Source organism: Schistocerca nitens, chromosome 6 (assembly GCF_023898315.1).
Source record: "Schistocerca nitens isolate TAMUIC-IGC-003100 chromosome 6, iqSchNite1.1, whole genome shotgun sequence".
Taxonomy (NCBI): Eukaryota; Metazoa; Arthropoda; class Insecta; order Orthoptera; family Acrididae; genus Schistocerca; species Schistocerca nitens.
Genome location: NC_064619.1, coordinates 368,017,273 through 368,045,134, shown reverse-complemented (window position 1 = coordinate 368,045,134; position 27,862 = coordinate 368,017,273). Strand labels below are relative to the sequence as shown.

General features: G+C 42.8%; 1 protein-coding gene across 1 annotated transcript in view; it reads left to right on the top strand.

Annotated features, from left to right (window-relative positions):
- Nucleotides 1-27,862, top strand: part of LOC126263365 (uncharacterized) — a 269,682-nt gene that overhangs the window by 125,090 nt on the left and 116,730 nt on the right. Inside the window, exon 2 of the mRNA XM_049960457.1 lies at nt 16,595-18,917. Within this exon, the coding sequence (XP_049816414.1) occupies nt 16,595-18,917 (2,323 nt within the window). The remainder of the gene's footprint in view (nt 1-16,594; nt 18,918-27,862) is intronic.

Here is a 27,862-nt window from a genome sequence, read left to right as displayed (position 1 = left end):
GGCTAACAGTTTAGCGTCCCTCATTAGGTGATATGATTTTCACATATTCAACTTACTTCATCAGCTTTTTAGTTAATGAGCCCTCGACACCTCTCCTCGTAAAGGAGATACTCATCACTGTTCGTTAACTGCAGCAAGGAAAGTGATACGTTCGACACACTGTGTATACGTATGCATAGCACCAAATTATTCTCCTGCTGCTCTATTCAGCCATACATTTCTGGAACAAACTTCTGATATTAACAGGACACTAAAGTGCCGGCCGCTGTCGCCGAGCGGTTCTAGGCGCTTCAGTCCAGAACCGCGCTCCTGCTACGGTCGCAGGTTCGAATCCTGCCTCGGACACGGATGTGTGTGATGTTCTTAGGTTAGCTAGGTTTAAATGGTTCTACGTCTAGGGGACCGACGACCTCAGATGTTAAGTCCCGTAGTGCTTAGAACCATATGACACTAACTTCTCTATGAGTGTACCTCAGCTGCCATCCTCTTGGACAAAGATAAACACATTTTTCTGTCGCACTGTTAACACGCCCTCCTGAACAAGTATCGTTTCCTTTCTTTCTGATTTCTAACTTGATTATTTCTCACTCTTCCCCTGAGCTGTTAATTTCTCCATATATAATTCTGTTATCAAGCATTTCTATTGACACATCATTACTCTTGTTTCATCAGGATTTTACGTCATGAAAAAATTGTATTCAATTTATTGTTAACAAGATTCACATTACTGTAATACCTGTATTCATCATCACTGTTGAATGTAACTTAAGTACCATGAACATTGAAATGTAATTCGGTACACTATAAACGGCATTTTTAAATAAGTCTGCAACTGTGTCAATAATAATTAAATGAAGAATATTTTTGCAACATGTCGGGATGTTTCTTAGCCTCAGAAATTTCTTGCTGAGCTGTTAAACTCTAGTTCAAATGGTTCAAATGGCTCTGAGCACTATGGGACTTAACTTCTAAGGTCATCAGTCCCCTAGAACTTAGAACTACCTACACCTAACTAACATAAGGACATCACACACATCCATGCCCGAGGCAGGATTCGAACCTGCGACCGTAGCGGTCGCGCGGTTCCAGACTGTAGCGCCTTAAACCGCTTGGCCACCCAGGCCGGCTTAAACTCTAGTCACTTTCGCATAGTCGTCCTTTTTATTCAGACTTTGTCGATTGATCAGTTGGGACCCTCCGACCGTCGCACTCAATAGCTTTCATCTGCTAGAGCTTCCAATACTCCAGAGTAACTCTTCAGCGTGTGTAGGAGGATCTGCGGCAGAGTGTAGCTGTAATGGACAGTTCAAAGCTGTGTGCCAGACAGACTGAAAAGTCAGACATTTGCCTCTTTACATGCATGTCTGAAATGTTACTATATCGTTCAGGTCGGTGTAGGTTGATCTCTCTCGTCGCTGATTAATTGGCTTGTCTGACGATTTACCTGAAACTCAAAAAATGAGGTCAGTCTTCACTTAAAACTCCCGGCGTCTGCTCGTGTGCAGTAACAGAGCTCAGATGTCCATTGGATTTCGGTGGTCAAGGAATTGCGTGAAGAACAATTATTATGCTTCTTAGAAACTTACTTTCAAAGATGAATTTGACCGTGTAAGCTGCAGGTTCTCCCCGAGTTTCCAGTACACATCTGTCCCCTTGTTTACGCGAGTCATACCATTACATGAACTTCGTACTTATTTATCACTGAACTGAAACTCCAACATACCTTTTATTACTTTAAATGAACTTAATTATATTGTCTTAGTTGTACACAATTTAAGCCTCCCTTTTACACTCTTAAGTTGCTCTGTTTTCTACTTATATTTTAACATGAAAATATTAGTAACTGAGAATTACAAGATGTCTGCCATTAACAATGCAAGTATCCTCTTTCCGCGTATCTATAACACGTCCGTCTCCTTTGCTGTCTCAAACAGAATCAGTTATCTACCATGTATCTTTGTTCATTCCGCGATTGCAAGAGCACGGAATACTCTCGCGCGCGTCACCGATTACTAGCGTTCGCGCTCGCAGTAGAACGTAACCACCCTTTCACACGATTTCATCACATAATAACACTTTCGATTAGCGACTTCTCTTTTCCTCTCTCTCGAGACGCAAACTCCCTTTCATACGCAGTCTCGCGATATACCAAAAAAGAACAGAAACTGCTGACGATCCGTAGCTCTACAAATACTGTCTAAATTCGTTCTCCAATAGCGAATTCCTTGACCGCAGTTGTATTAGGCACAGATCTACTACCCAATAGTTCCATACGAGAATCTGTGCCGGACCAGGACTCGAACCCGGATTTCGCGCTCGCGATAAGCGGGAAATCCAAGTTCGAGTCCCGTCTGACAAAAATTTTCATATGTCACTATTGGGTAGTAGATCTGTGCCTAACACAACTGATGCCAAGGAATCTGCAGTCAGAGATTAATTTAGAAAGCCTTTGGATTTTGGTAGCAACTCTCTTAACCGAGAGAGATATCTCAGCCACACTATACGCACAAAGTTTCATTCTGACAGTACGCAAACTTCGATTGATTTAAGTGAATATACTTATATATAAACCTAAAGCGGGACAGCTGATGGACGACTGGCATTTGGCGGACGTATGCCCTAGCGCTAGACTTCGTTGTTAGCACGGACAGCCTCGGAGCAGGGAGTGCGCTGCGTATGCACGCCGCCGCTGCCTGTGGTGCCGGTAAGCCGTGATTCCACCCGTGCACGCTGCATCACCGCCTTTGTGTCTACCCGTAAAGCCTTGCTTTCACAGGGGACGTACTTCCGCACGTGCTAAAGGAATTTCAGATGCTCCTTCCCAGGCATCAACTTATTCCCTTATCCTTGCAAACTGCTCTGGCCGCCAATCGCGTCTGAATAAACACACAAAATTTGTTACTCTTGGCCGTTCTTATTTTGATTACGCGTTTCGGGTAACTGATATCATTCGCTCACGTACTTTAACCCTTTGTTGTCTGAACTGTCAAAAACCCATAAAATTCCCACTTTTTTCATGGACAGCGAAACAACAGTGAAAGTTTTTCATAATTTTAATTTTATTTATTTTGTACAAAGGAGGTGCTTTTGAGTACCGTCTGATCCTCCAGTGGTTAACGACCAAAAGTTCTCAGTACAGCACTATTTCAAAGTAATGGATCGAAATGTGGAATTACATTTTCCTTTAGACATACGAGTCTCAACTTTACGACAAAATTATGAAAAGAATAGATTGCTACTCATCTTACAGCGGAGATGTTGAGTCGCAGACAGGCACAACAAAATGACTACTAAACACATAAGCTTTCGGCCAGAAAGCCTTCTTCTGAAACAGACAACATACACACACTTATATTCACACAAACACACGCTTTTGACCACCGTCTCTGAGTGCGTGAGCTGCGTTTGCGTGAACGTGTGTTCGTATGTTGTCTATTTCAGAAGAAAGCCTTTTGGCCGAAAGCTTACGTGTTTAGTAGTCTCGTTGTGCCTGTCTGCGACTCAACACATGCTCCACAAAACAACTATTCTTAGTTTGGTCCTGCTGAACCTTTCTTTTACTGCATACGTCAAATCTTCCAATGTTTACGGCAAAAGTGACAAAATTACACCTTTCTTTCCTAATTTTACATCTTTTGGGACTAATTTCTTGCTTTTGTTGCATATATTGCTTCGCAGCTATGGGACTGACATGCTTTGCCTTCATGAGCAACATTTCTCCCAAAATCCAGAAGTGAAAAGGACAGTTCATGGCAGTTACACTTTTTGGATTTTCTTCTTAGCCCATAAGCAGATCTAAGTCTGTCAGCAGGATTCACAAACCGCATATTACAAATGTAGTCCTTTACTGAGGAGAACTGTTGAATGTCGATTTTACTACCATCCTCCTGCTTTCTGCAGGCAAATGGTATTTCTGTTCCATGGTAATACGAAGCCAGACACACAATTTTGCTGTCTTTCAACGAAACACCACAATTCCAGAGGATGTCATCCTACAATGAAAGTCACCTCTTTTCATTTGCAATGGAGATACTATCGAATACGGTGCTGCCAAAGCAGAGTTACTAAACACAGCCTTCCGAAATGCCTTCACAAAAGAAGACGAAGTAATTATTCCAGAATTCGTATCAAAAACAGCTGCCAACATAAGCTACGTATAAGTAAATATCCTCGGAGTAGTGAAGAACTTAAATCACTTAACAAAAGCAAGCCTTCTGGTCTAGATTTTATACCAAATATGTTCCCTTCGGAGTATGCTGATGCATTAGCTCCATACTTAACAATCATATACAACGTTCGCTCGACGAAAGATCCGTACCCAAAGATTGGAAAGTTGCACAGGCCACACCAGTATTCAAGAGAGGTAATAGAAGTAATCCACTAAATTACAGGCCCATATCGTTAACGTCGATATGCAGCAGGATTTTGGAACATATATTGTGTTCAAACATTATGAATTACCTCGAAGAAAACTGTCTATTGACACACAGTCAACATGCGTTTAGAAAACATCGTTCCTGTGAAACACAACTAGCTCTTTATTCGCATGAAGTGTTGAGTGCTATTGACAAGAGATTTTAAATTGATTCCGTATTTCTGGATTTCCGGAAGCCTTTGGACACTGTACTACACAAGAGGGTTGTAGTGAAACTGCATGCTTATGGAATATCGTATCAGTTATGTGACTGGATTCGTGATTTCCTGTCAAAGAGGTCACAGTTCGTAGTAATTGACGGAAAGTCATCGAGTAAAACGGAAATGGTTTCTGGTGTTCCCCAAGGTAGTGTTATAGGTCATTTGCTGTTCCTTATCTATATAAACGATTTGAGAGACAATCTGAGCAGCCGTCTTAGATTGTTTGCAGATGACGCTGTCGATTGCAACTATGTCCAAAACTTTATAAGGAATGAGTGGACAGATTTTGCAGAATCTTGTACCATTAGGATCAAGGGAGAGGAGATGAAGTCATGAGAAGATCAAAACAAATTGCAAAACGATTTAGAACAGATATTTGTATGGTGCGAAAATTCGAAGTTGACCCTAAATAACGAAAAGTGTGAGGTCATCCACATGAGTGGAAAAGGGAATCCGTTAAACTTCGTTTACACGATAAATCAGTCAAATCTAAAGGGCGTAAATTCAACTAAATACCTAGGAATTGCAATTACGAACAACTTAAATTGGAAGGAACACATAGGAAATGTTGTGGGAAAAGCTAACCAAAGACTGTGTTGTATTGGTAGGACACTTAGAAAATGTAACAGATCTACTAAGGAGACTGCCTACACTACGCTCGTATGTCCTTTTAGAATACTGCTGCGCGGTATGGGATCCTTACCGGATAGGATTGATGGAGTACACCGAAAAATTTCAAAGAAGGGCAGCACGTTTTGTATAGGTATCACACCATATACTTAGTAGCAGATCGTCAGGTGACGAAACAGAGTTGCATAAATGTAGCTGGAGTCATTCTTGTCAGCGACGAGTGAACAATTGCATCTGAGAGACAAAACACATCGCCTGGTCGGGAGTTCTTCTTTGTGACGCCTGCTCTTTATTCCTAAAGGCCTATCGACTAATATGGATGCTTCCTCATTGTTAATAACCTGGAACGTCAGAAACATCAAGTGATATCGGATGACGTAGAAGTCTGGGATAACAAATGGGGAAGTAGTACGTGATGTTCGATTCATCTGCTGTGTTTACCTGAACTCTAAGTTCAAGGAGTGGGATACACAGCTCTCTTTCAGATCGTCAAATAATAAATTACAGTGCAGTATAAAGAGGCATTAGTGTTAGCTCAGTAACGACACAGCCAGAGAGAGAATCACATCCGTCCTCTCGCCAGCTGTTCCCCTCAAAGTGAAAGTAGCAGGGCGGAAGTTCCGTTTCCTCATTCCATCCAAACGCGAGACTGATGAACCGCTAGTAACCGTCCAGTAACAGCGGCACAAAAGCCTCATTGCCCTCCAGACAAGAGCAGTGCATCCCACACCATTCCTCATTACACGCCTGGCTTTCTCTTGCTGACGAAAAAGAAACGGCACTGCATCTAGTGACAGTAGCCAAGGATCAGAACGTGAAGTAATTGACGAACATTTTCATTTCGTCACTCATGATTTCTTTCTTTATTTCAATAGATCTTCAGCGGTCATCGTAACAACGTGGTTTTTCTATCAGTTTTGTTTGCCAAGTTCGTAGACAATTCTCATGTTTTAAATTACTACCATTAAACAGTATTAAATTACACCGAGGTGATAAAAGTCACAGCTTACCTCCTGCTATCGTGTCGGACGTCTTTTTACCCGGTGTAGTGCAGCAGCTCGACGTGGCATGGACTCAACAAATAGTTGGAAGTCCGCTACAGAAATATAGTGTATCGCTGCCTATATAACCTTCCATAACTGCGAAAGCGTTAGCGGTCGAGGAGTTTGTGCACGAACTGACCTCCCGATTACGTCCCACAAATGTTCGATGGGATTGATATCGGGCGATCTGGGTGGCCAAATCAATCACTCGAGTTGTCCAGAATGTTCTGCAAGTCAATCGCGAACCGTTTTGGTCCAGCGACATGGTACACTTTCATTCATAAAAATTCCATTGTTATTTGGGAACATGGCTGCAGATGGTCTCCATGTACCCGAACATAAGCATTTACAGTCGATGATCGGTTCAGTTGGACCAGAGGATCCAGTCCCTGTAAATACAGTCCATACCGTTATGGGCCACCAGCTTTCACAGTATTGACAGTTTGGGTGCAAGGCTTCGTGGGGTCTGCGCCAAACTCGAACACTACCATCAGCTCCTACCAACTGTGATCGGGCTACGGTTTTCCAATCGTCTAGCGCCCAAATGAACGTAGGAGAGACGCTGTAGGCGGTGTTGTGCTGTCAGCAAAGGCACTCGCGTCGGTCTTCTGCTGCCATAGCCTATTAACACCAAATTTCGGTGAACTGTCCTTACGGACACGTTAGTCGCACGTCCCACATTCATTTTTGCTGTTATTTGACGGCCGGCCGCGGTGGTCTCGCGGTTCTAGGCGCGCAGTCCGGAACCGTGCGACTGCTACGGTCGCAGGTTCGAATCCTGCCTCGGGTATGGATGTGTGTGATGTCCTTAGGTTAGTTAGGTTTAAGTAGTTCTAAGTTCTAGGGGACTGATGACCACAGCAGTTGAGTCCCATAGTGCTCAGAGCCATTTGAACCATTTTTTGTTATTTGACGCAGTGTTGCTTGTCTGTTATCACCGATGACTCCTAAGCAAACGCCACTGCTCTCGGTCGTTAATTGAAGGCTGTTGGCCACTGCGTTGCCCCTGGTGAAAGGTAATGCCTGAAATTTGGTATTCTCGGCACACTGTTGACACTATGGATCTCGGATATAGAATTCCCTAACGATTTCCGAAACAGACTACCTCATACGTCTACCTCCAGCTACCATTCCGCGTTGAAAGGCTGTTACTTCCCGTCGTGTGGCCATACGTCGGAAACCTTTTGACATGAATCACCTCATAACAAATGACAGCTCCGCCAAAGCACTGACCTTTTACACCTTGTCCACGAGATGCTATCGCCATCCGTATTTGTGTATATTTCTGTCACAGGACTTTTATCACCTCAGTGTATCATTATTACTTTTTTTTTATCCTCCCAGATAGCCGCGAGTATCAAAGCTCCGCTTCCGGGACAAGTAGGTACGCCGATCCCAGGTTAAATCCGCTCAGCGGATTAACGACCCCACCTCAGTTACACCATTCGGAAACATGTCGAAAACTTTCGCACACTTTCACATGAATCATACCTCATGCAGCGAGTTGGGGTACAAACACTTATTCCCGGGGAGTAGCAGGGTTGTGATATAAAGGGCATCCGACCACCCCTTAAATTAACCATACCAAACCCGTTAATAACCATAGCGACACTGAGCACACGCGGTACAAAGGTGCAAGAAAAAGAAGAGAGACTCAGTTTCGTTTTTGCTTCCTACGTCTTTCCTAAAGGTCTTATACACTGAGGTGTAGAGGTCGCGCAAAATAACGTTGCCCTGTGTGCGTAGGCAGCGCAGTATGGGTGGGGACGGGGGCAGTGGCGGTGGTTCCCTGGCCGTAGACGAGCCGCAGTTGCGACAGCTGAAGCCTTGGCTCAAAGCATATCTCGGATAACCTATGAACTGTATCTAGCTACTCTGCTAGAATTAAAAGTTACCTAAAACGACCATTTATTGGACAAACCTTCAGAATAGCATTATCAAGCACAAAAACGGAGCTACTGGAAAATTTGGGTTTGATTTCTGTTACAGCCACCTCATATAAACAACAAAATAACTCACTCAAACTGCAATACTTTTTTATGCAAGCATTTGAAGTGAATAGTAACAGCTCAAATAACTACCATGAAAAATTCACATCGATTGTCTCTGCATGCTAATCTGCCTTCCACCCTCCTCCTCCCTCCCTCCTTCCCCACTTGAACTGAAAGGAGCATTTGAAAGAAAACAAGGTTTTCTCCTTACAGAAGAATCATTTGCTTATTTTCAAGACATGGATAAATTTCTTCTATTTATCCAACTATACAGTGATATGATATATGAATTTTACCTGTGTCTACTACAGAAGAATGGAAAAGGAAATTGAGAAACTGTTAGATGACGATCAGTTTGGCTTTAGGAAAGGTAAAGGCTTCAGGGAAGCGGTTCTGACGTTGTTCTTGGTTATTAATGAATGCAAGGTTAAAGGAAAATCAAAACACTTTCATAGAATTTGTCGACCGGAAAAAAGTGTTTCATAATGTCAAATAGTGCAAAATGTTCCAAATTCTGAGGAAAATGGGGGTAAGCTGTAGGAAGAGATGGGTAATATACAACATGTGCAAGAGCCAAGAGGGAATCAATCTATACATGGAAGAAGCAGTCATGGAAATAAAAGAAGGGTTCAAGAACGGAATTAAAATTCAAGGTGCAGGTATATCAATGATAAGATTTGCTGATGACATTATTATCCTCAGTGGAAGTGAAGAAGAATTACAGGATATGCTGAATGGAATGAAAAGTCTAATTAGTGTGGAATATGGACAGAGAGTAAATGGAAGAAAGACGAAAGTAATGAAAAATAGCAGAAATGACAAGAGAACAATGGAATTTAGCATCAGGATAAATGGTCACAAAGTGCAGCAAAATAACCAATGACGGACGGAACAAGGAGGACATCAAAAGCAGACTAGCACTGGAGAAAAGGGCATTCCTGGCCATGTGGAGCCTCCTGGTGTCATAGGCCTTAATTTGGAGAAATTTCTAAGAATGTACATTTGGAGCACAACAATGAATGGTAGAGAAACATGGATTGTGAGAAAATCGAAACAGAAGAGAATCGAAGCATTCGAGATGTGATGCTACATACGAATGTTGAAAATTAGGTGTACAGATAAGGTAGGGAATGAGGAGGTTCTGCCCAGAATCAGAGAGGAAAGGAATATATGGAACACACAGACAAGAAGAAGGAACAAAATGGCAGGACATCTATTAAGACATCAGGAAATAACTTCTAAGGAGAGTAAAAATTGTAAAGGAAGACAGAGACTGGAATACATCCAGCAAATAATTGAGGTTGTAGGTTGCAAGAGCTACTCTGAGATGAAGAGGTTGGCACAGGAGAGGTAAACGTGGCGGGCCACATCAAACCAGTCAGAAGACTGATGAGTAAAATTGACGAATATGATGGATCTACCCTCATTACAGTTACCTTTCACGTTATTTGGAAAATCAGTATGTTTACTTTGTATATCTAACGAACATTTAAATGTATAAATAAGATAGGAAAAATAGAAAATGGGTTATCTACAGCCTAACTTGTGTAGTAAGGATCCTAATGACGAAATTATCCTAATGACAAAATTCCTTCTTTAAAAGATGTATTTTTTATCAATGAAGCTATAACTAAGGTGACTTTAATGTCGGGTACTCTTTATGTGTCACGGGGAAGTTATGTATTAATGTCCTGACAGTTTGTTCATCAAAATCATTCTGAATGTTTATTTTCTTTCCCTTCTTCCGGATCTTTATTGGACTAAAGAAGCCTTGGGAATTACGTATAGCTACGTTTTCCCTCATTTTTTTTCCTTTCTTTATTTGGGAAACGCCAGTGGCTCCTGCAATCCTCTCTAGTACAGCTATAATGGGATATTTACTACCTCAGCTACCTCTTCCGTCACGAATTTTACGACACTGCTCAGGATCTAGCTTGGCTGACTATGAAGCAGTTTCCCTGCGCCTACAGTGCGTGGAGACTGCGGTGCTACTCTGTGTACAGCACAGACAACAACGGGAATGCTCGAATTACGGTGACAAACCGTTTACAACTGAGACGGCCACCGCCAATGGATGAACCACACAGCTCACCAGGCGACACGGAACTAACGTGGCCGCCCTTTCTGAACAAAGGGATGGACTGGCCCAGCAGCCACGACGAGAATGCGTTTCTGCGCTGGGATCACGTTAACCTGTGCGACCTCGACACTGCTCTTCACTAACATGGAGTATATTTTCATTTCGATGTTTTCTAGATCCACCTACACGTCATGTACTTTGCCTCGTTGATACGGAATACGATCGTGTTTTGTTTTGTGTTTGTGGCCGTGGTAGCGTTCATTATTCCAGCGTGTGTGTGTGTGTGTGTGTGTGTGTGTAACAGGTGATATGATATGTCCTAAATCTGTGTATGCAAACTGTTACTTTGTTAAGGCTACTTTATTATTGTACTGTGATGGGTGCTCATGGAGTATCACGTCTTGACCCTTGCAACGGACATGAAGTACTCTTCGTACACTTTTGCCATTCTATGACGAATTTCCGTTTCCAGCGCTCGTTCCGCTGTAAGCAAACCGACTAGACCCTTTTGCTCTTCTTTCGAAGCTTGCATTTCACCGTTTTCAGCACGACTGAGCGCAGTGGACGGTCGACGCGTGCATGTGCTCGGTCTACGGTCACGTGAGTGTGCGCCAGTGTCCCTCTAGCGGCGACTTTGGGGCCTCAGCGCTCTTGTAGTGATTACACTCCCTTCCGTGTGCAGTGGCGTTAGACTGAGGTGACACAGGTAATGAGATGCCACCTAACATCGTGTCGGAGCTCCTTTTGCCCGGCGTAGCGCAGCAGCTCTCTTGCTGCCTCTCCATTACTGCGAAAGTGTTGCCGGTACAGGAGTTTGTGCACGAACTGACTTTTAGATTACGTCTCCTAACTGTTCGATGGGATACGGGTGGCCAAATCATTCCCTGGAACTGACTACAATGTTCTTCAACCGACACGAACGGCTGTGGCCCAGTGACATGGCCCACTGTCATCCATAAAAATTCCATCGTTGTTTGGGAACATAAAATCCATGAATGGCTTGTAAATGGTCTCCAACTAGCCGAACATAAACTTTTCCAATAAATGGTCGGTTCAGTTGGAGCAGAGGACCTAGTTTATTCCATGTAAATACAGACGACATCATTATGGGACCGCCACCAGCTTGCACAGTGCCTTGTTGACAACATGGGTCCATAGCTTCGTGGGGTCTCCACAAGCTCGAACATTACCATCAGAACTTACCAACTGAAATCGGCAGTCATCTGACCAGTCGTCTAGGACACGTCTGAGCCCAGGAGAAGTGCTCTAGGCGACGTCGTGCTGTTGCCAAAGGCACTGGCGTCAGTCGACTGAAGCCATAGCCCACACCTGATTTCGTAGCCCTGTCCTGACGGATATGTTCGTCGCTCGTCCCACATTGATTTCTACTATTATTTCACGCAGTGTTTCTTGTCTGTTAGCACTGACAACAATACGCTAACACCGCTGTTTCGGTTGTTAAGTGAAGGCCGTTGGGCACTGCGTTGCCCGTGGTGAGAGGTAACGCCTGAAATCTGGTATTCTCGGCACACTCTTGACACTGAGGATTCGGAATATTGACTTCTCTAACAATTTCCGAAATTGAATGTCCCATGCTTCTAGCTCCAACTACCATTCTGCGTACAAGGTGTGTTAATTCCCGTCGTGCGGCCCTAATCACGTCGGAAACCTTTTCACGTGTATCACCTGAGTAAAAATAACAGCTTCGCCAATGCACTGTCTTTTTATACCGTGTGTATAGCGTACTATAGCCATCTGTATATGTGCATATCGCTACTGCATGACTTTTGTCACCTCGGTGTACGATCCCTTCGGCGGTTTTCATTTTACAGCCTCTGGCTCGTTAATTTTTTTTTTATTCCCCTTGTAACTAGGCTTTCGCGGGAGAGTTAAAGACTCTTTTCAAATGTTTGGCGATTTTGTTTTTTCAGCATTTCTACGACGTTCCACCGTGGGTGAAAAATATCTGCCGTTCTTTCAATGCGTCCAGTATCCCTGTAAGCCCTGTTTAGTATGGATCACTCACACGGGAAAAATTTTCTAGAAAGAGTCGAACAAGTGTTCTTTAAGCAGTCTCCTTTGTAGATTGGCTGCATTTTTCCAGTATCCTACGAATGAACCGAAGTCTGTCATCAACTTTACCTGCGACTGAGCCTGAACCATCATTCCGCTTCATATCCTCACAAATGGCTACAGTCATATATTTGTGTACAATATCAGTGAAGAAACAACTTTTACAGGCATCTATGAAGGAGTTCACACTTCTAGAAAGTCTCATTACGTTTCTCAATCTGCGAGTGTGTGTAAAAACAAAGGATCTCTAACGTCTAGGCGTCACAAAATAATTTCATTTCCACGCAAGTTTCAATTTTGTGAGAGTATCATCCGCCTAGACACGAGCTACACTAAAGCAGATGCTTTCAGAAGCATCTGACATTTGATCGATAAAGATTTATGCGATGTTGCACCATCTTTAGCCTTTGCAACTCGTGAAGGAATGGACTTAACACATTTTGGGAATTATTCCCAAACGAATGTTGCGATTTTTGTCATGCAGTACAAGTTTATTCCGCTGCAATGAGGAAAAGATTGTGCAGTATTAAATGACTAGCAACTTTAGCGCATTTAAGCGCTATGAAATTCCCGCCAAAAGTTCTTACAGAAGTAAAAATATTTCTGCCCCCAAAAGATGGGATGATGTATTGGCTCCAGGCTTTCCGTGACAAAGAAAATGGCCGGCCGCGGTGGTCTAGCGGTTCTGGCGCTGCAGTCCGGAACCGCGGGACTGCTACGGTCGCAGGTTCGAATCCTGCCTCGGGCATGGGTGTGTGTGATGTCCTTAGGTTAGTTAGGTTTAAGTAGTTCTAAGTTCTAGGGGACTTATGACCTAAGATGTTGAGTCCCATAGTGCTCAGAGCCATTTGAACCATTTGAACAAAGAAAATGCACCTAGACTTGTTACGAGCATAAGTTACTGTACATTCGCTTACAACACAATACATGACATCATTCGCTCAAAGTAGCACGCAACGACTTCGTTTCGTCCGCTAGAGCACTTAACAGCACTTACCGAGAGGCGGTAACGATGTAATAAGGCTGTCTTATTACGTTTACTAGTGCTTGAGAGATGTTTAAGATGTTGTTTTGGTTGAACAGTAGGAAGTGCAGCGGATTAGGGAAATAACGTGCAGAGTATAGATTAGCATGCTGCCACTACTTTCACTGTGACGTAGGTGAGAGCAACAGCAGTCAACTCGGAGGCCAAGTACTTCAACAGACGTGCGGTTACGTAAACAGCGGCGCAGAACTTACCGCTACCTCTAGCGAGATGGCACAGTTATTTGTACGCTCTATTCCTATTCAGTACGAGTACAATTGAAGTCCCCGCCTGACGATTCGGATGTAAATATACCGTCATATCCAAATATCACCATAGCCGAACGCCTGAAGGCTTCAAAAAGATAACGAGAGGTTCTTTAACAAATTTTTTAGCTACTAGGCAACTACTGTAATCCTCATTTCGAAAATATCGACAAGATTTTAACCGCCAACAAAGAAGACAGTTTCTAGACGCGTCAAAAGACGACTCCTCATCCCCCTCACGTTGTGGAACGCAGTGGCTTTGCGTGACAGGCGTAGCACACGGAATAGCGGTGTACAAAAGATGTAAATCAACATGGCGAACGCTCTCAAGGGTGGCGGTGCGGAAAACCTGGATTTTTAAGGATGGAAACATTGCGTAGCTCCTCATTAGCGAGCATTACGAAGTACAGATTACATTTACTTTGTAACATGCTTCTTATGGGTTAGATGACGCGTGTCCAATGGAGTTGTTAAGAGAAATTACTGTTGTTTGACATCCACAAACCTTGTGAGCAAGGATAACATTTATCTGTTAGGGTGGGAAATAGAGTGATTTTGTTGGTAAAAATGTACTTATTTCTCTACGTATTTCCTTTCTAGTTCAATATACTTGGTCAAACGTTTTTCCTGTAAACAGATTCCATCTTTTTGATATCATCATTATTCATTGTAGCGTATGGGGGAGCGCAACTGGATATAGTAATAACAACAAATAAAACAGCCCGAAGGTGCAGTTATGGCGTTAAAAGATTTACCGCATGATCAATTTCGAGACTTCACGCCTCATTCTCAAACGCACCTTTTTTACACTTCCAATTGACGGTTACGTGTTAATTTCCCAGCTCACACAGATTGCCAACCCAAATACCAGTCACCACGCGCTGCACCACACAGGTGTAGTGTCGCTTGCATGGGGCTGCGGACGTACGATGTGGCAGCAGCATCCTGCCACCCTTTCAAGTAACCACGCCAGAACCGTTCATAAACATGCCCACCCCGCAAAAATGCGGTACAAAAACTCAAGCTTTTGATTTTAAGGCCTACTTTAAACTCATACGGCAGTCGTTGAAGTTTATCTGTGCCAGAAGCGAACAGCACTTTGTTAACAGTGAAACGGAGGTGGTTCAAATTAATCCGTTTTCCTTCATCTGTTTTACAGTTTCTAGATCTGAAAATTCCTCCGTATTTTCTGAGAATAATTTTCGTGATATGGACTCTCATTCCTTGACGTCTCTTTCAGTTTTGGATTTCCCAGGATCGGATTTCCCACGATCACGAATGTGTCTATGTTGGTTGGTTGGTTGTGGGAAGAGACCAAACAGCGAGGTCATCGGTCTCATCGGATTAGGGAAGGATGGGGAAGGAAGGCGGCCGTGTCCTTTCAAAGGAACCATCCCAGCATTTGCCTGGAGCGATTTTAGGGAAATCACGGAAAACCTAAATCAGGATGGCCGGACGCGGGATTGAACCGTCGTCCTCCCGAATGTGAGTCCAGTGTGCTACCACTGCGCCACCTCGCTCGGTAATGTGTCTAGTAGAAGCTGCAGCATAGATGTGTATTTTCTTCAGTGGACTAACATAGGTCGTCGCCGGCTGCTGGTGGCCGAGAGGTTCTAGGCGCTTCAGTCTGGAACTGCGCGACCGCTACGGTCGCAGGTTCGAATCCTGCCTCGGGCATGGATGTAAGTGATGTCATTAGGTTAGTTAGGTTTAAGTAGTTCTAAGTTCTAGGGGACTGATGACCTGAGATGTTAAGTCACATAGTGCTCAGAGCCATTTGAACCATTTTGCCGGCCGCGGTGGTCTCGCGGTTCTAGGCGCGCAGTCCGGAGCCGTGCGACTGCTACGGTCGCAGGTTCGAATCCTGCCTCGGGCATGGATGTGTGTGATGTCCTTAGGTTAGTTAGGTTTAAGTAGTTCTAAGTTCTAGGGGACTGATAACCACAGCAGTTGAGTCCCATAGTGCTCAGAGCCATTTGAACCATTTTTTTTTTTTTGAACCATTTTAACATAGGTCGACCCTTGTTTCTCAAGGACAGGCAGCGCAGATTTTTTCTGAAACAGAGGAAAGATTTATCAATATTTATTAACCGTAGACGAAACGGTAACTCGTACTCATTGCTCCATTCTATAATTGCGTTCATGGCTTTCAAATGGTCTACTGAGTTACATATACTTCTAAAGCCAACTTGTTCCGTGAGTGTAGGCTGATATGTCTATGTCTTACCTGTTTCCATTCTTCTAAAGTAGAATGATTGCAGCATTGCTCCAGTTTTTGGGGATTGTCTTCCTCCAAAGACATTCCGTAAATAAATTTGGAACTACCTTTTGTATTACTTCTCATTCAACTTTAACCGATTTTAATGAAGCACCATGGTTTCCAAGTGCCTTCCTTCATTCTTCACTACATCCGCTTACTATATTATTTTTCTGTTTTTTATAATTATTTGCGCCTCCCATCGTCCTTACTGGTTCACAACTAAGTTTACGCGGCACTGAGGATGTATTTTTAAACAAAAATGGCATTTTTCCTGTAATGTCTTATCTAAAAGACAATCTGCCTTCGTGGCTATACGGTCGCTGTGTCTGCCTGCAGTGCGGAGGACTAGGATAAGATCTCTTCTTTTAGACGAGGAACTGTAACGGGCTCAGTCTTATTGCGAAGACATTCGGTTAGCCATTAAAAATAACTGTCAGTCACTCTGGTTTTGAACGCCGCCTGGGAGAGAGAGTTAGCTTTAGTGAAAAATAATTTGGAACAACTGAGTTACTGTGACATTCGTTCTAGCGACGTTTCGTCAGTTGTAGCTGGCGACTGAAGCAGCTCAAACATGCCGTTGCTGTGTTCGCAGGATGGAGCGGCCGTGCTGGGGCATCGCCCGCCGGGGAGGTGGGCATTCCCTCAAACAATCTGCTGCTGGGGCCGACCTTCGACGCCCGCCTCGCCTACGGAGGAAAACTGCTGGCTCCGGACAAGGAGCGTGCCGACCAGGGCTACGTGTACGAAAAGCCGCCGCAACCGTTCACCTACCCCACCAGAGGGACAACCACCACCACCGCCGCCAGACCCTTCACCTACACTACTAGGAAACCAGTCTCTTATCTTCCCCCTGTAACCACTACCACAGCTAGACCCTTCACCTACACCACTCCGAAACCAGTCTCTTATGTTCCCCCCTCGACTACCACCACCGCTAGGCCCTTCACCTATACCACTCCGAAACCAGTCTCTTATCTTCCCCCTACAACCACTACCACCGCTAGGCCCTTCACCTATACCACTCCAAAACCAGTCTCTTATCTTCCCCCTACAACCACTACCACAGCTAGGCCCTTCACCTATACCACTCCAAAACCAGTCTCTTATCTTCCCCCTACAACCACTACCACAGCTAGGCCCTTCACCTATACCACTCCAAAACCAGTCTCTTATCTCCCTCCGTCAACTACCACCACAGCTAGGCCCTTCACCTACACCCCACCCACCACAACTGCGAGACCCTACACATATACATTCGCTACATCCACTCCTAAACCAGTCACCTACCTCCCTCCCACAACAACTGTGAGACCCTATACTTACACATCCCCTACGACCACTTTCAAACCAGTCTCCTACCTCCCTCCTGTAACAACTGTCAGGCCAGTTACTTATACATATTCGACTACTACTGCCAAACCCTTTACTTACACCTATCCTACGACAACTCGCAAACCCTATTCCACAACCACAGCTCGACCTTCTACTTATACAACGAGACCAACGTATGCTACAACTGGTTATACGACGCAGTCGCCGAGGGTAACGTTTACGTACCCCACGAGGCCACCGACTACCACTGCGAGGCCCTACACGTTCACCACTACAACGAGGCGCCCGACGTTCACGACTCCGAGGCCGACGCCGCCGCCCACTACAGTTAGAACGGCACCTCCTGTTACTGGATATAAGTACCCGTCTCCAACCGTCACTTTCACGTATCCCACCAGACAGCCAACCACCACTGCGAGACCCTTCACCTACACAACCACCAGCAAGCCCATTACCTACACCTACAGCACTACTACAGCTAAGCCCTTCACATACACCTATCCAACGACCACTTTGAGACCATACACATACAGCACCGTCAGAACAACCGGTTACCCCACAGTATCTCCAAGTGTTACATTCACCTACCCAACGAGACCTACAACCACCAGTGTCAGACCATATACATTCACTACAACGACCAGGAGACCGACTTTCACCACTCCGAGGCCCACATATTCGACAACAACACTGAGGCCTTTCACTGTTACAACTCGACAGCCAACATTCAGCACCTACAGACCCTCTCAGTCTACAACAGTCTTCACCGGCTACCAGAAGGAATCACCTAGTAGGCCCTTCACGTACCCAACAACACAGAGACCTTTCACATATAGTACTACAACAGCGAGACCAACATTCATCACAACAACCACAAGGAGGCCAACAACAACATTCCGACCTACATTCATCACGACAACTACAAGGAGGCCAACAACAACATTCCGACCTACGACAATCTACACTACGAGACTGCCAACCACTACTCTCCGGCCGTACACATTCAGTACGACGACACAAAGGCCAACTTTTTCGACTCAGACAACCCCCAAAATAACTGGGTATCCCAAGGAAACACCCAGCAGACCTTTCACATACCCTTCAAGACTGCCAACGACAACCACACCTCGGCCTTACACGTACACCACTACAACTACTTTACGACCAGTCACTTTTACCACGACCTCTCCAAGGCCAACTTATACAACAACAAGGCCGACATTTACAACACCACGCCCCACGTACAGTACCCCTAGGTACACGTACACCACTCCGAGGCCGACATATACGACTCCGAGGCCGACATACACGACTCCGAGGCCCACATACACAACTCCTCGGCCAGTGACGTATCCCAGCACGCAGACAATCTTCACTGGCTATCCAAAAGAATCACCTAGCATCCCGTTCACTTACCCGACACCAGGAGCTCCTGCAGGAGACGCGAGGAAGAGTGCAGGACAATCATTCTCATATCCGGCACTCTTTCCGGGAGCAGATTTTGACCTGCGCCTCTTGAAGAAGAGGTCTGCTCCCGTGATTACAGGAGAGCTGCAGAGAAAGGAACGAGCCGACGATGGAAAGTGAGTCTATCCCTCAATAGAAGCTAACCCGGGAGATGGCTGTTAACTACTTGTTAATTACTGTAAGCTACATTGCGAGAATAGTGCGTAATCATTATCCTGACCCTCTCACGACAGTTCATCCCCGAATGTTATTTGAGGCAGATTACTAAGAAGCTCAGACGGCTTTCAGTGTCTCAACCATTCGTGTCTGACCCAATAAGATTCTGAGATGTGTAACGAATTCTAGACACTCATTTCATGAAATTTCTGTGCCATTAATTTCTTTGCCACAAGTACAGTGCAAACAGTCGTGTTGCAGACATATGTTCACAAGCGTTCACGGAATTCTGAAGACATATCATTTGAAGCTAATTTGTTTGAACAGGGAGCACTTGACCGTACCCTGTTTCTTCGGTGTGTAACTTTTTAGACAGAATGATAACACTGACATGCAACTGGAATTTCAGTTATCACTCCGTTTCTTCTGTGTTACCTCCGTCTTCAATTGTGGCCATATAAACTTCGATGTTATTGGAGCTGCTGTCATCCTACCTCGATCGGACATCGCCAAACTGGTATCTGAATCTGTGTCAAGTAGCTCCATTTCAATTTGTTAATGTGAATTGTGAATAAACGCCCCGGATAATTGTGTGCTTTACAATGCATAATCCACCATCGTATCAGATTAACAATGTCTTTTAAACATTTACGCCATTAATGTGCCATTTGTTATTATTTTCAACAGTTTTATACGACAGTTAAATATGTAAGAAATAAAAGAATAAAAGGAAAATAAATAAATAATTATATTACTGTTGTTTCATTCCACACTACAAACAGCAGTAAATAAAACAACATAATTACCTCACTCTTTAAAGCAAATAATAGTGTAACTAGAGAATTTACCGATATAATTCAGTACTGTTCAGTAAACACAAAGTTGTACCTCACTGTATTTTATTGGTAACTTATAATAATAGCCTACTGAAAGATACAATAAGATGCATATAAGTGGTTAGTATAATGTTAAGCTATGCTATGTAAATTATCTACTTCACGTTTCTCAAATCCACATAACAACGCAATCAAGAACATGTATGAACTATCTCATCTTTCTTATTTTACGATTGCTCTGAGACTCAGATAAAACAGATTTAACAGTACGATAAAATGTGTAAATTGACATGGGTTGCGAATTATGTATCATAAAATTCAATCTGACTCATTAACTGAATTACAGCAAGCTGTATCGTGCATAAAACAAAATTATTCAATCTCACTCATTAACTCAATACAAAAAGCTGTATTGTGCATAAAACAAAATTTTTGCTAGGGTGAAAAAAAAGGAGTTACGCTCCTAGATTTGTGAAAGCTCTAATGTTTTACAAAAGATAGGTTTTACGAACAAATAATTCATGTGTTGCATATGATACGAGGTATAAAAAGCCTAATTTTTTATTTAAAGATAATGTACGGAAAATAATATTTATCTCAGACGAAACGAAATAAATACTTTTCCATATTACAAGAACTACTCTTTCACACCACTAAAACTTGCTAAAGAACACGAATACTGTTTCGTCATTAAAAAAAAAACTGAACTGATTCGTAGAATTACCTCTATATAACATTCACTTTTACTTATAGCGGAATTATGGCTCATATGATGAGTTAAAGTATAATGACTTATCCTGGAGCAGAATTAGGCTGGGAAACTAGCATGGATGCCCAAAACATCAATCATATGAAACTCACACTCTTCGTACAGTATATGTTTATTGTAAAGTACCAGTGTCCTTACAGATACTTACGTTTCAGTTCATTTGAACAACTTCTAATTCAATAAAAAAAGGGAAAATAGGCTGGTATGGGCTATCTCAAAGGGTTTCTAATTACATTGAATATTGAAACTTCCTTGCAGATTTAAACTGTGTATCAGACCGAGATTCCAATTCGGGAATTGAGTTAGAGTCTTGGTCCGGCACACAGTTTTTATCTGCCAGGAAGTTTCGTATCAGCGCATACTCCGCTGCAGAGTGGAAACTCATTCTACATTGAATATTCTTTATGGGCAGCATGCAGTATGTTATTCTGGAAAAGGAGTAATCTAAAGGAATAGAACTATTAGCTAGCTTGTTCCAGGAAAGTATAGTAAGAATATTACTATTCATGTTATATGTTAATGACTTAGTGCATAGTATTAGTTGCAAAATCAGATCTTTTGCAGATGATGCGGTTTTCTAAGAGAATGTTTTGACCAAGTACTGTAAGTAATTGTCAAATTGTCGCCCATAGGTAACAATGAACTTGAGAATATTCAAATTATTTTACTCACAATCATCGATTACAATTATTAAAGGTGCAGACAATTAAGTTCATTTAGTGGTGAAAAACGCAGGTCAGTGTAATAACGTGTTGGTTTCAAAACATTATTACTCAGATCTGAAGATGCGCAACTCCGACCGCAATTGATAACCGGGCCTCTCAAAATTTTTCATCGTAGATTGTGAATAAAATAGTTTACAATTTTGGTAATTTCCAGTTAAAAACGATAAAATAGCAGTATGGCCCAAGCACAAGCCGTTAGCTCTTACCGTAGAGGACTTTAAATTCGAACACTACATGAAATGTAAAAATGTAGCACTTTTTCATCACAGAATTAATTATTTACAACAACAGTCAGTCATATTATAAAAATAGCTGGAGGTGACAATACGGAGACAGGCCTTTATGAAGATCGATGAAGGAACCTTCGTTGGAAGCAAATGAAATATTACGCTTAGATATATTGGTAAGACACAAGAAAAGTCCAGTTTCTCTAGAGAAAGAAATTGTTTACAATTCATTTACACGACACACTGGAATATCTTCCGAGATTGTGGGGTATATAGCAGGACAGACTAACGGAGGACATGGAGGGTTTGGATAGAAGGGTGACGCGAATGGTCACAGGTTTGTTCGACCGTATGGGGAAAAAATTAACTGACAGGCAGTATAGGGACTGGGAAACATCTGCCCATCTACAAACTCCTCCTTAAAAGGAAATTTAATTAGTTCCATTCAGCGTATTTTCAAAAATATCTTACCCCAAATATTTCACTTTTTGAGAAAGAAATTCGTGTAAATTCGGCCGTTGTGAGTTTCTTTTTTCTGAGATTAAATGTATAACTATAAACTCTATTACGTTAAATGTGTACATTCATAAGTATGGTATAATATGAACTTACATTGAATTATTCGTACGAGTAGTTTTCTGGATAAATTTGGCTTATTAGAAAGATTCTGTGCTGCAGTTATTGCTCTCATTTATGGATTCATCTCTTTTTTTTGGGAACATTATGCAAATGTTAAGCAAATTATATATGGCCAGTCATCTCACCCTGACAGTCATAGTCCGATCTCTTTGTTGGAACTGAGGGTAGTCATGTCAACGACTTAATATACTGTAAATACAAGATTTTAAAAATGAGCCTATAGGATTAACTGCAGATATGCTCTCTCTTGCACTCAAATAAGAACTGGAATGGGTTCTATGACATTTTCTTGAAAATCAGATAAATTAGCAAGGAACGTAGCGTACTAGAATAGCCTTTGTAGTACTACACTTCACCTAGGAGTGGTTATAATGCCAGTCTCAATCTGTGCCCCGCAGTTATGGGCTGCTTTATGCTCAGTCGATGGATCCCACGAAACTACAGCCACTTAAAGCAGAATCTGTCTTGTGAATGTAGGCCCTCGAGGCGAATACCGTTGGTGAAAAGCTCTCGGGTTTCCAGCCGGGTGGCATTGTTAAAATATCGCGACGTCTCCGAGAGTATCGTACTCATCGCCAGAAGATGATGAGTATGACACTCGTCGAAACGTCGCGTTGTTTAACACTGCCACCCGGCTCCAAACCCGAGAGATTTTCAAGAACAGAATCTGTCTTGTTCTGCGTTTTGTGCCAACTGCTTGAGAAAACCAGAAATTTAGAGAAACAGAGCTCTGGTAGTAAAATATTAAAAAAATAAATGGGGTAAATTAGAGATTAATGGTCGACTTACGCGTCACTGGCGTGGTGGAATCGCTTTCAGTAGCAGATAATTTAATATATATATATACATATAAACCAATTAAACTTTATAAATTAAAAGACTGGCGTAAAACAAAAACCACACAAACTTTAATTATTATGTCATGAATACATTTTAACTCCGAGGAATTGGCTGTAGGATTTTCTCCAGTGTACTACTTCGGTTATGCATAACAATCTCATTTATCTATCACCGCTAGGTATATTTCCATCAGAGCGTTTCATCAGAGAAGTTACCGAATCATTTCCATTATTTAGGGTGAAACGAAACTCCATTGACAAAATTTCGGAGATTATTCAGGGATATTCTCTGGCTATTTTGATATCATTGACCCATAGTCTCCGGTCGCTCGTTACAGAGTAACTGCATTTATTTAATTTTTTCTTATCCCCGTTTATGGGGCATAGTGAAAAGTAATGTCTCTGAATTTTAATAGAAAACTCCTAAAGCTTTTTAAATAAAATAGAAGTTGTTAATATTCTACATCTGTACCCTTTATGTCTACATATTTCCAGTCCTCTCTCGCCAGAAAGCTTGGAATTGTAGTGTGTAACATGGCTGTGTGTAACATATCTATGTCGGCGCGTGAGAAACAGTATGCTGTGATTGAGTTTCAAATTCGAAGAGTTTGTTCACACATGGAACACCCTCTCTTTCAATATGGCGGTGCTAAACCACACACGAGCGCTGTAACATCTGCAAAAATGTAACGCCCTGGTTTCACTGTCATGGATCACCCTCCATACAGTACCCACTTGGCCCAATCCGATTTTCATCTGTTTCCAAAACTCAAACAACACTTTCCAGGACTTTACTTTGATAACGATGACGCTATACAAGAAGGGATGAGGTTGTGGCTCCATAAACAAACATTCTTACAGTGACGGTATTAACAAACTGGTCCTTCGTTGGGAGAAATGTGCTCGTCGCCAGGGTGACTATGATGAGAACTGAATATATAGACATGAAGATCAAATATGTAGAACGATACTAAAATTTGCTTTATCTGTAGCGCTTTAAGACTTTTCATATAAAAAATTCGGAAGCATTACTTTTCAGCACGCCGTCGTACTTTTGTGTCTGTATTGCAATGAAAATCTGCATAATAGTTTCGAAACAAACTTTTTCCATTCGCTAACTTCACTCTCTCTTTACTACAGTGACGCCCAAGTTACTCTTCGCCCTCTAACTCGCATTCATTATTGCTCGGTTCTGTGTTGGGTTCGTTTTCTGGTTGTTATAGTTGTACTTTTACAGTGAAAAACAGCAGCGTGGATAGGTTACTGATGAAGAGTTGGCCAATGTGCACTCGTGCTGGGTTGACAGAATACAGAGGAAGAGTGGCGAAAGGTCGCTACGCTGCGCTGTTCCTGCTGAAACAGCGACCATATCACAATACCACTGCATCTCCTCGTAGGTGTCTCAGACAAACCAGATGCTTCCGTGTTCGAATGGAAGATAGTGGTATTATAAGGATCTATTCACTGATGTGAAGAAATATGCACAGAAGCGAAGGTAACTGCGCAAAAAAACGAATAAATTATAATTACGTTATTATTCTGTGGCGAGCTACCGGGGATTACTAGTCCCTTCTATCAAAATACTTACAAGGGAACCTCACCATCGCTCCCCCCTCAGGTTTAGTGGTAAGATACCACAGTGGATAGCCCATCAAAAACTGAACACAGGTCAAGCATAAAAACAGGAAGAAGATGTACTGAACTATGAAAAAAAAGCAAAACTGAAACAGTGAACACTCCAAGATTAACAAGTGCAACATTTAGTCGAATGCGAGAGCCATGGCGTCGTTAAGTGGTCACGGTGTTGGACCTTCGTGCCTTTTATTTTTATTTTCTTTTTTCACACCTTTATGAACTGTCCGTCCTGTTATTGAAATGTTTGTTTTCTTTCTGTTGTCTTGGCAACTGTCATACTATACATTCGCTGTAGAATATGAATCGTGTGGTAACAATACATTACTGTGGCAAGTAAATGTGACGAATAGTGAGGGTTGAAGAGATACCACATAGACATCTCAAAGAAATGGAAACAAAAAATAAACGGGTGTGGACAATGTTACAACACAGGAATTCAACTGTCAAAACTTCCAAAACGGAACGCAACTTCAAAAACGTTAAAAATGTGTATTTTGACAGAACACAGAGAAACTGTGTGATTGTGACACTGTTGCGTTCATTTGTTGCAGCTGATGTGAAAAACTATTATGATTTCATCATTTCCCTGGGAGTGATCACGTTCACATTCGTACGAATACCTAAATCGGCCAAGGAGACATATCTCACTCATTTACCAGGCGTACAAACTAGGTGCATCGATAAGAGATTCCTATCATATGACACAAGAACTGTCAGTGACGCCGTGTATGACACACCAGACTTGTTTTCTGGTGGAGGATTCGGTGGACTTGTCGCCTTGTCATCAAACGTTTGCCGTTCCCAATCGAAAGCCTCTTCCTTTCGGTTGCTAATGGAGTAGTTGCGCAGAATCAGCTTTCGTTATAAGTCCCTTCCTTACACCTCGGTCTTGCAAACGGAAGTTACATCACGACGCAGACACAAATTTGAATACAGCGAACAGCGAATAATATAATAAAATAATAATAATTAAAAGAGAAGAAAGCACGAGGGAGCTTTAAACACCGTGACCAATTAGCCACGACGCCGTCGGTTCTTTTCTACGCTCACTGTTGCACTTGTAAGCTTGGACCGTTCACTGTTTGTCTTTTTTCTTCACAGTTCAGTACAGCTTCTTTCTGTTTTTGTGCTTGACCTGTGTTCAGTTTTTGAGGGCCGCCCACTGGGTCCTCTTACCACTAAACCTGATGGGGGTGCAATGCAGAGTTCCCTTGTTAGAAAATATCCCAGAAAAAACCTCATTATGCTGTAAGTGGAGTAAGGATTGACCATGTATACTGCTTTAGGAATACTGTTACGTTTGGTATGAAAGCACATAATCATAATCTCTTGCAATTCATAGTTCCCACCTTTATAGCAATGTGTCAGGGTTTCCTTGTTGTAATTGTAACACTCATGAAGCGGGTATGCTGTCTGCAGTTAACATGCAGTTCTCGAAAGCAATGCATATGAAATTTGAAACGCAAATATTAGACATGAAATACTGAAGTACTAAACAGAATAAAATTGAAAACGTGATAAGGATATGACGGTTTGCTGCTGACTGGATGGTGTCGGGTTGGTGTTGGTGACGCTGTTGTTGGTGGTGGTGCTGTTGGTGGCGGTAATGCTGTCGCTGGAGATGACGCTGTTGGTGTTTGCGATGGTCACGGCGCTGTTCCAAGAGGATCCGGCTACCTGAAACTGTACGTACTGCCACAATATCTTACTACACAAGTACTTCAATAACTACGTCTGTCCGACAACAAGTGAATAAGGAGGCAATAATAACGTGATTCACATACGTAGAAGTTCCGTCAGATAGTAATAGAGCTGCAATTTGTCGCAACATAGTAAGAGGTCCAAATAACACAAAACACATCAAAAATTTAAAAAAAAATGTTCCTTTACACTTAAAATTTTATTTTTCAGCTGTATCGTTGGCAGTGTGTTCTTGCCATCACTATATAAGCACAAAATATGTTGTAATCATTTCTATAAGAAATCAGATGTACCAATGATCGGATGTATCAATGATATCAGCATCATCACGTGACGGGCCACGCTGTTTCCTACATTCCATCTCCCCTCTCCGTCCCCTCTCTAACCAATACCGACTTAATATAGAAACAAAAAAGCCGATCATAGTGCAGCGTATTAGGGCACTTTAAAATATAGTCCCAGAGCAACCATGTTCGCTGTGCTCAAAAGTGTTCGAATGATCTGAATTGTTGCACAGTGTTCAAAGGTATCTCCCCAAAAAATTCGCGTCTAGAATACGTCAGCAGCACACACACACACACACACACACACACACACACACACACACACAAACACATATACAGACACAGTTCGCTTATCGTAATGTGCATGTACTATTACACACCTCTGATTATGGAAAAACATTTAAACTTTGCACCAAAACAATATAACATTATTTCTCAAAATATGCACTGAAAAGCCATACAAACTGGTACACCTGCCTAATACCGTGTAGGGCCCCCGCGAGCACGCAGAACTACCCCAACACAACGTGGCATGAACTCGACTAATATCTGAAGTAGTGCTGGAGGGAACTGACACCATGAATCCTGCAGGGCTGTACATAAATCCGTAAGAGTACCAGTGGATGGAGATCTCTACCGAACAGCACGTTGCAAGGCATCCCAGATATGCTCAATAATGTTCATTTCTGGGGAGTCTGGTGGCCAGCGGAAATGTTTAAACTCAAAAGAGTGTTCCTGGAGCCACTCTGTAGCAATTATGGACAGGTGGGGTGTCGCATTGTCCTGCTGGAATAGCCGAAGTCCATCGGAATGCACAGTGGACATGAATGGATGCAGGTGATCAGACAGGATACTTCCGTACGTCACCTGTCAGAGTCGTAACGACAGGTATCAGGGGTCCCATATCACTCAAACTGCACACGCCCCACAGAATTACGGAGTCTCCACCAGCTTGAACAATCCCCTGCTGACATGCACGGTCAATTGATTCACGAGGTTGACTCCATACTCGTACACGTCCATCCGCTCGATACAATTTGGAACGAGACTCGTCAGACCAGGCAACATGTTTCAGTCATCAACAGTCCAATGTCGGTGTTGACGGGCCCAAGAAAGGCGTAAAGCTTTGTGTCGTGCAGTCATCAAGAGTACACGAGTGGGCCTTCGGCTCTGAAAGCTCATTCGATGGTGTTTCATTGAATGGTTCGTACGCTCACATTTGTTGATGGCCCAGCATTGAAATCGGCACG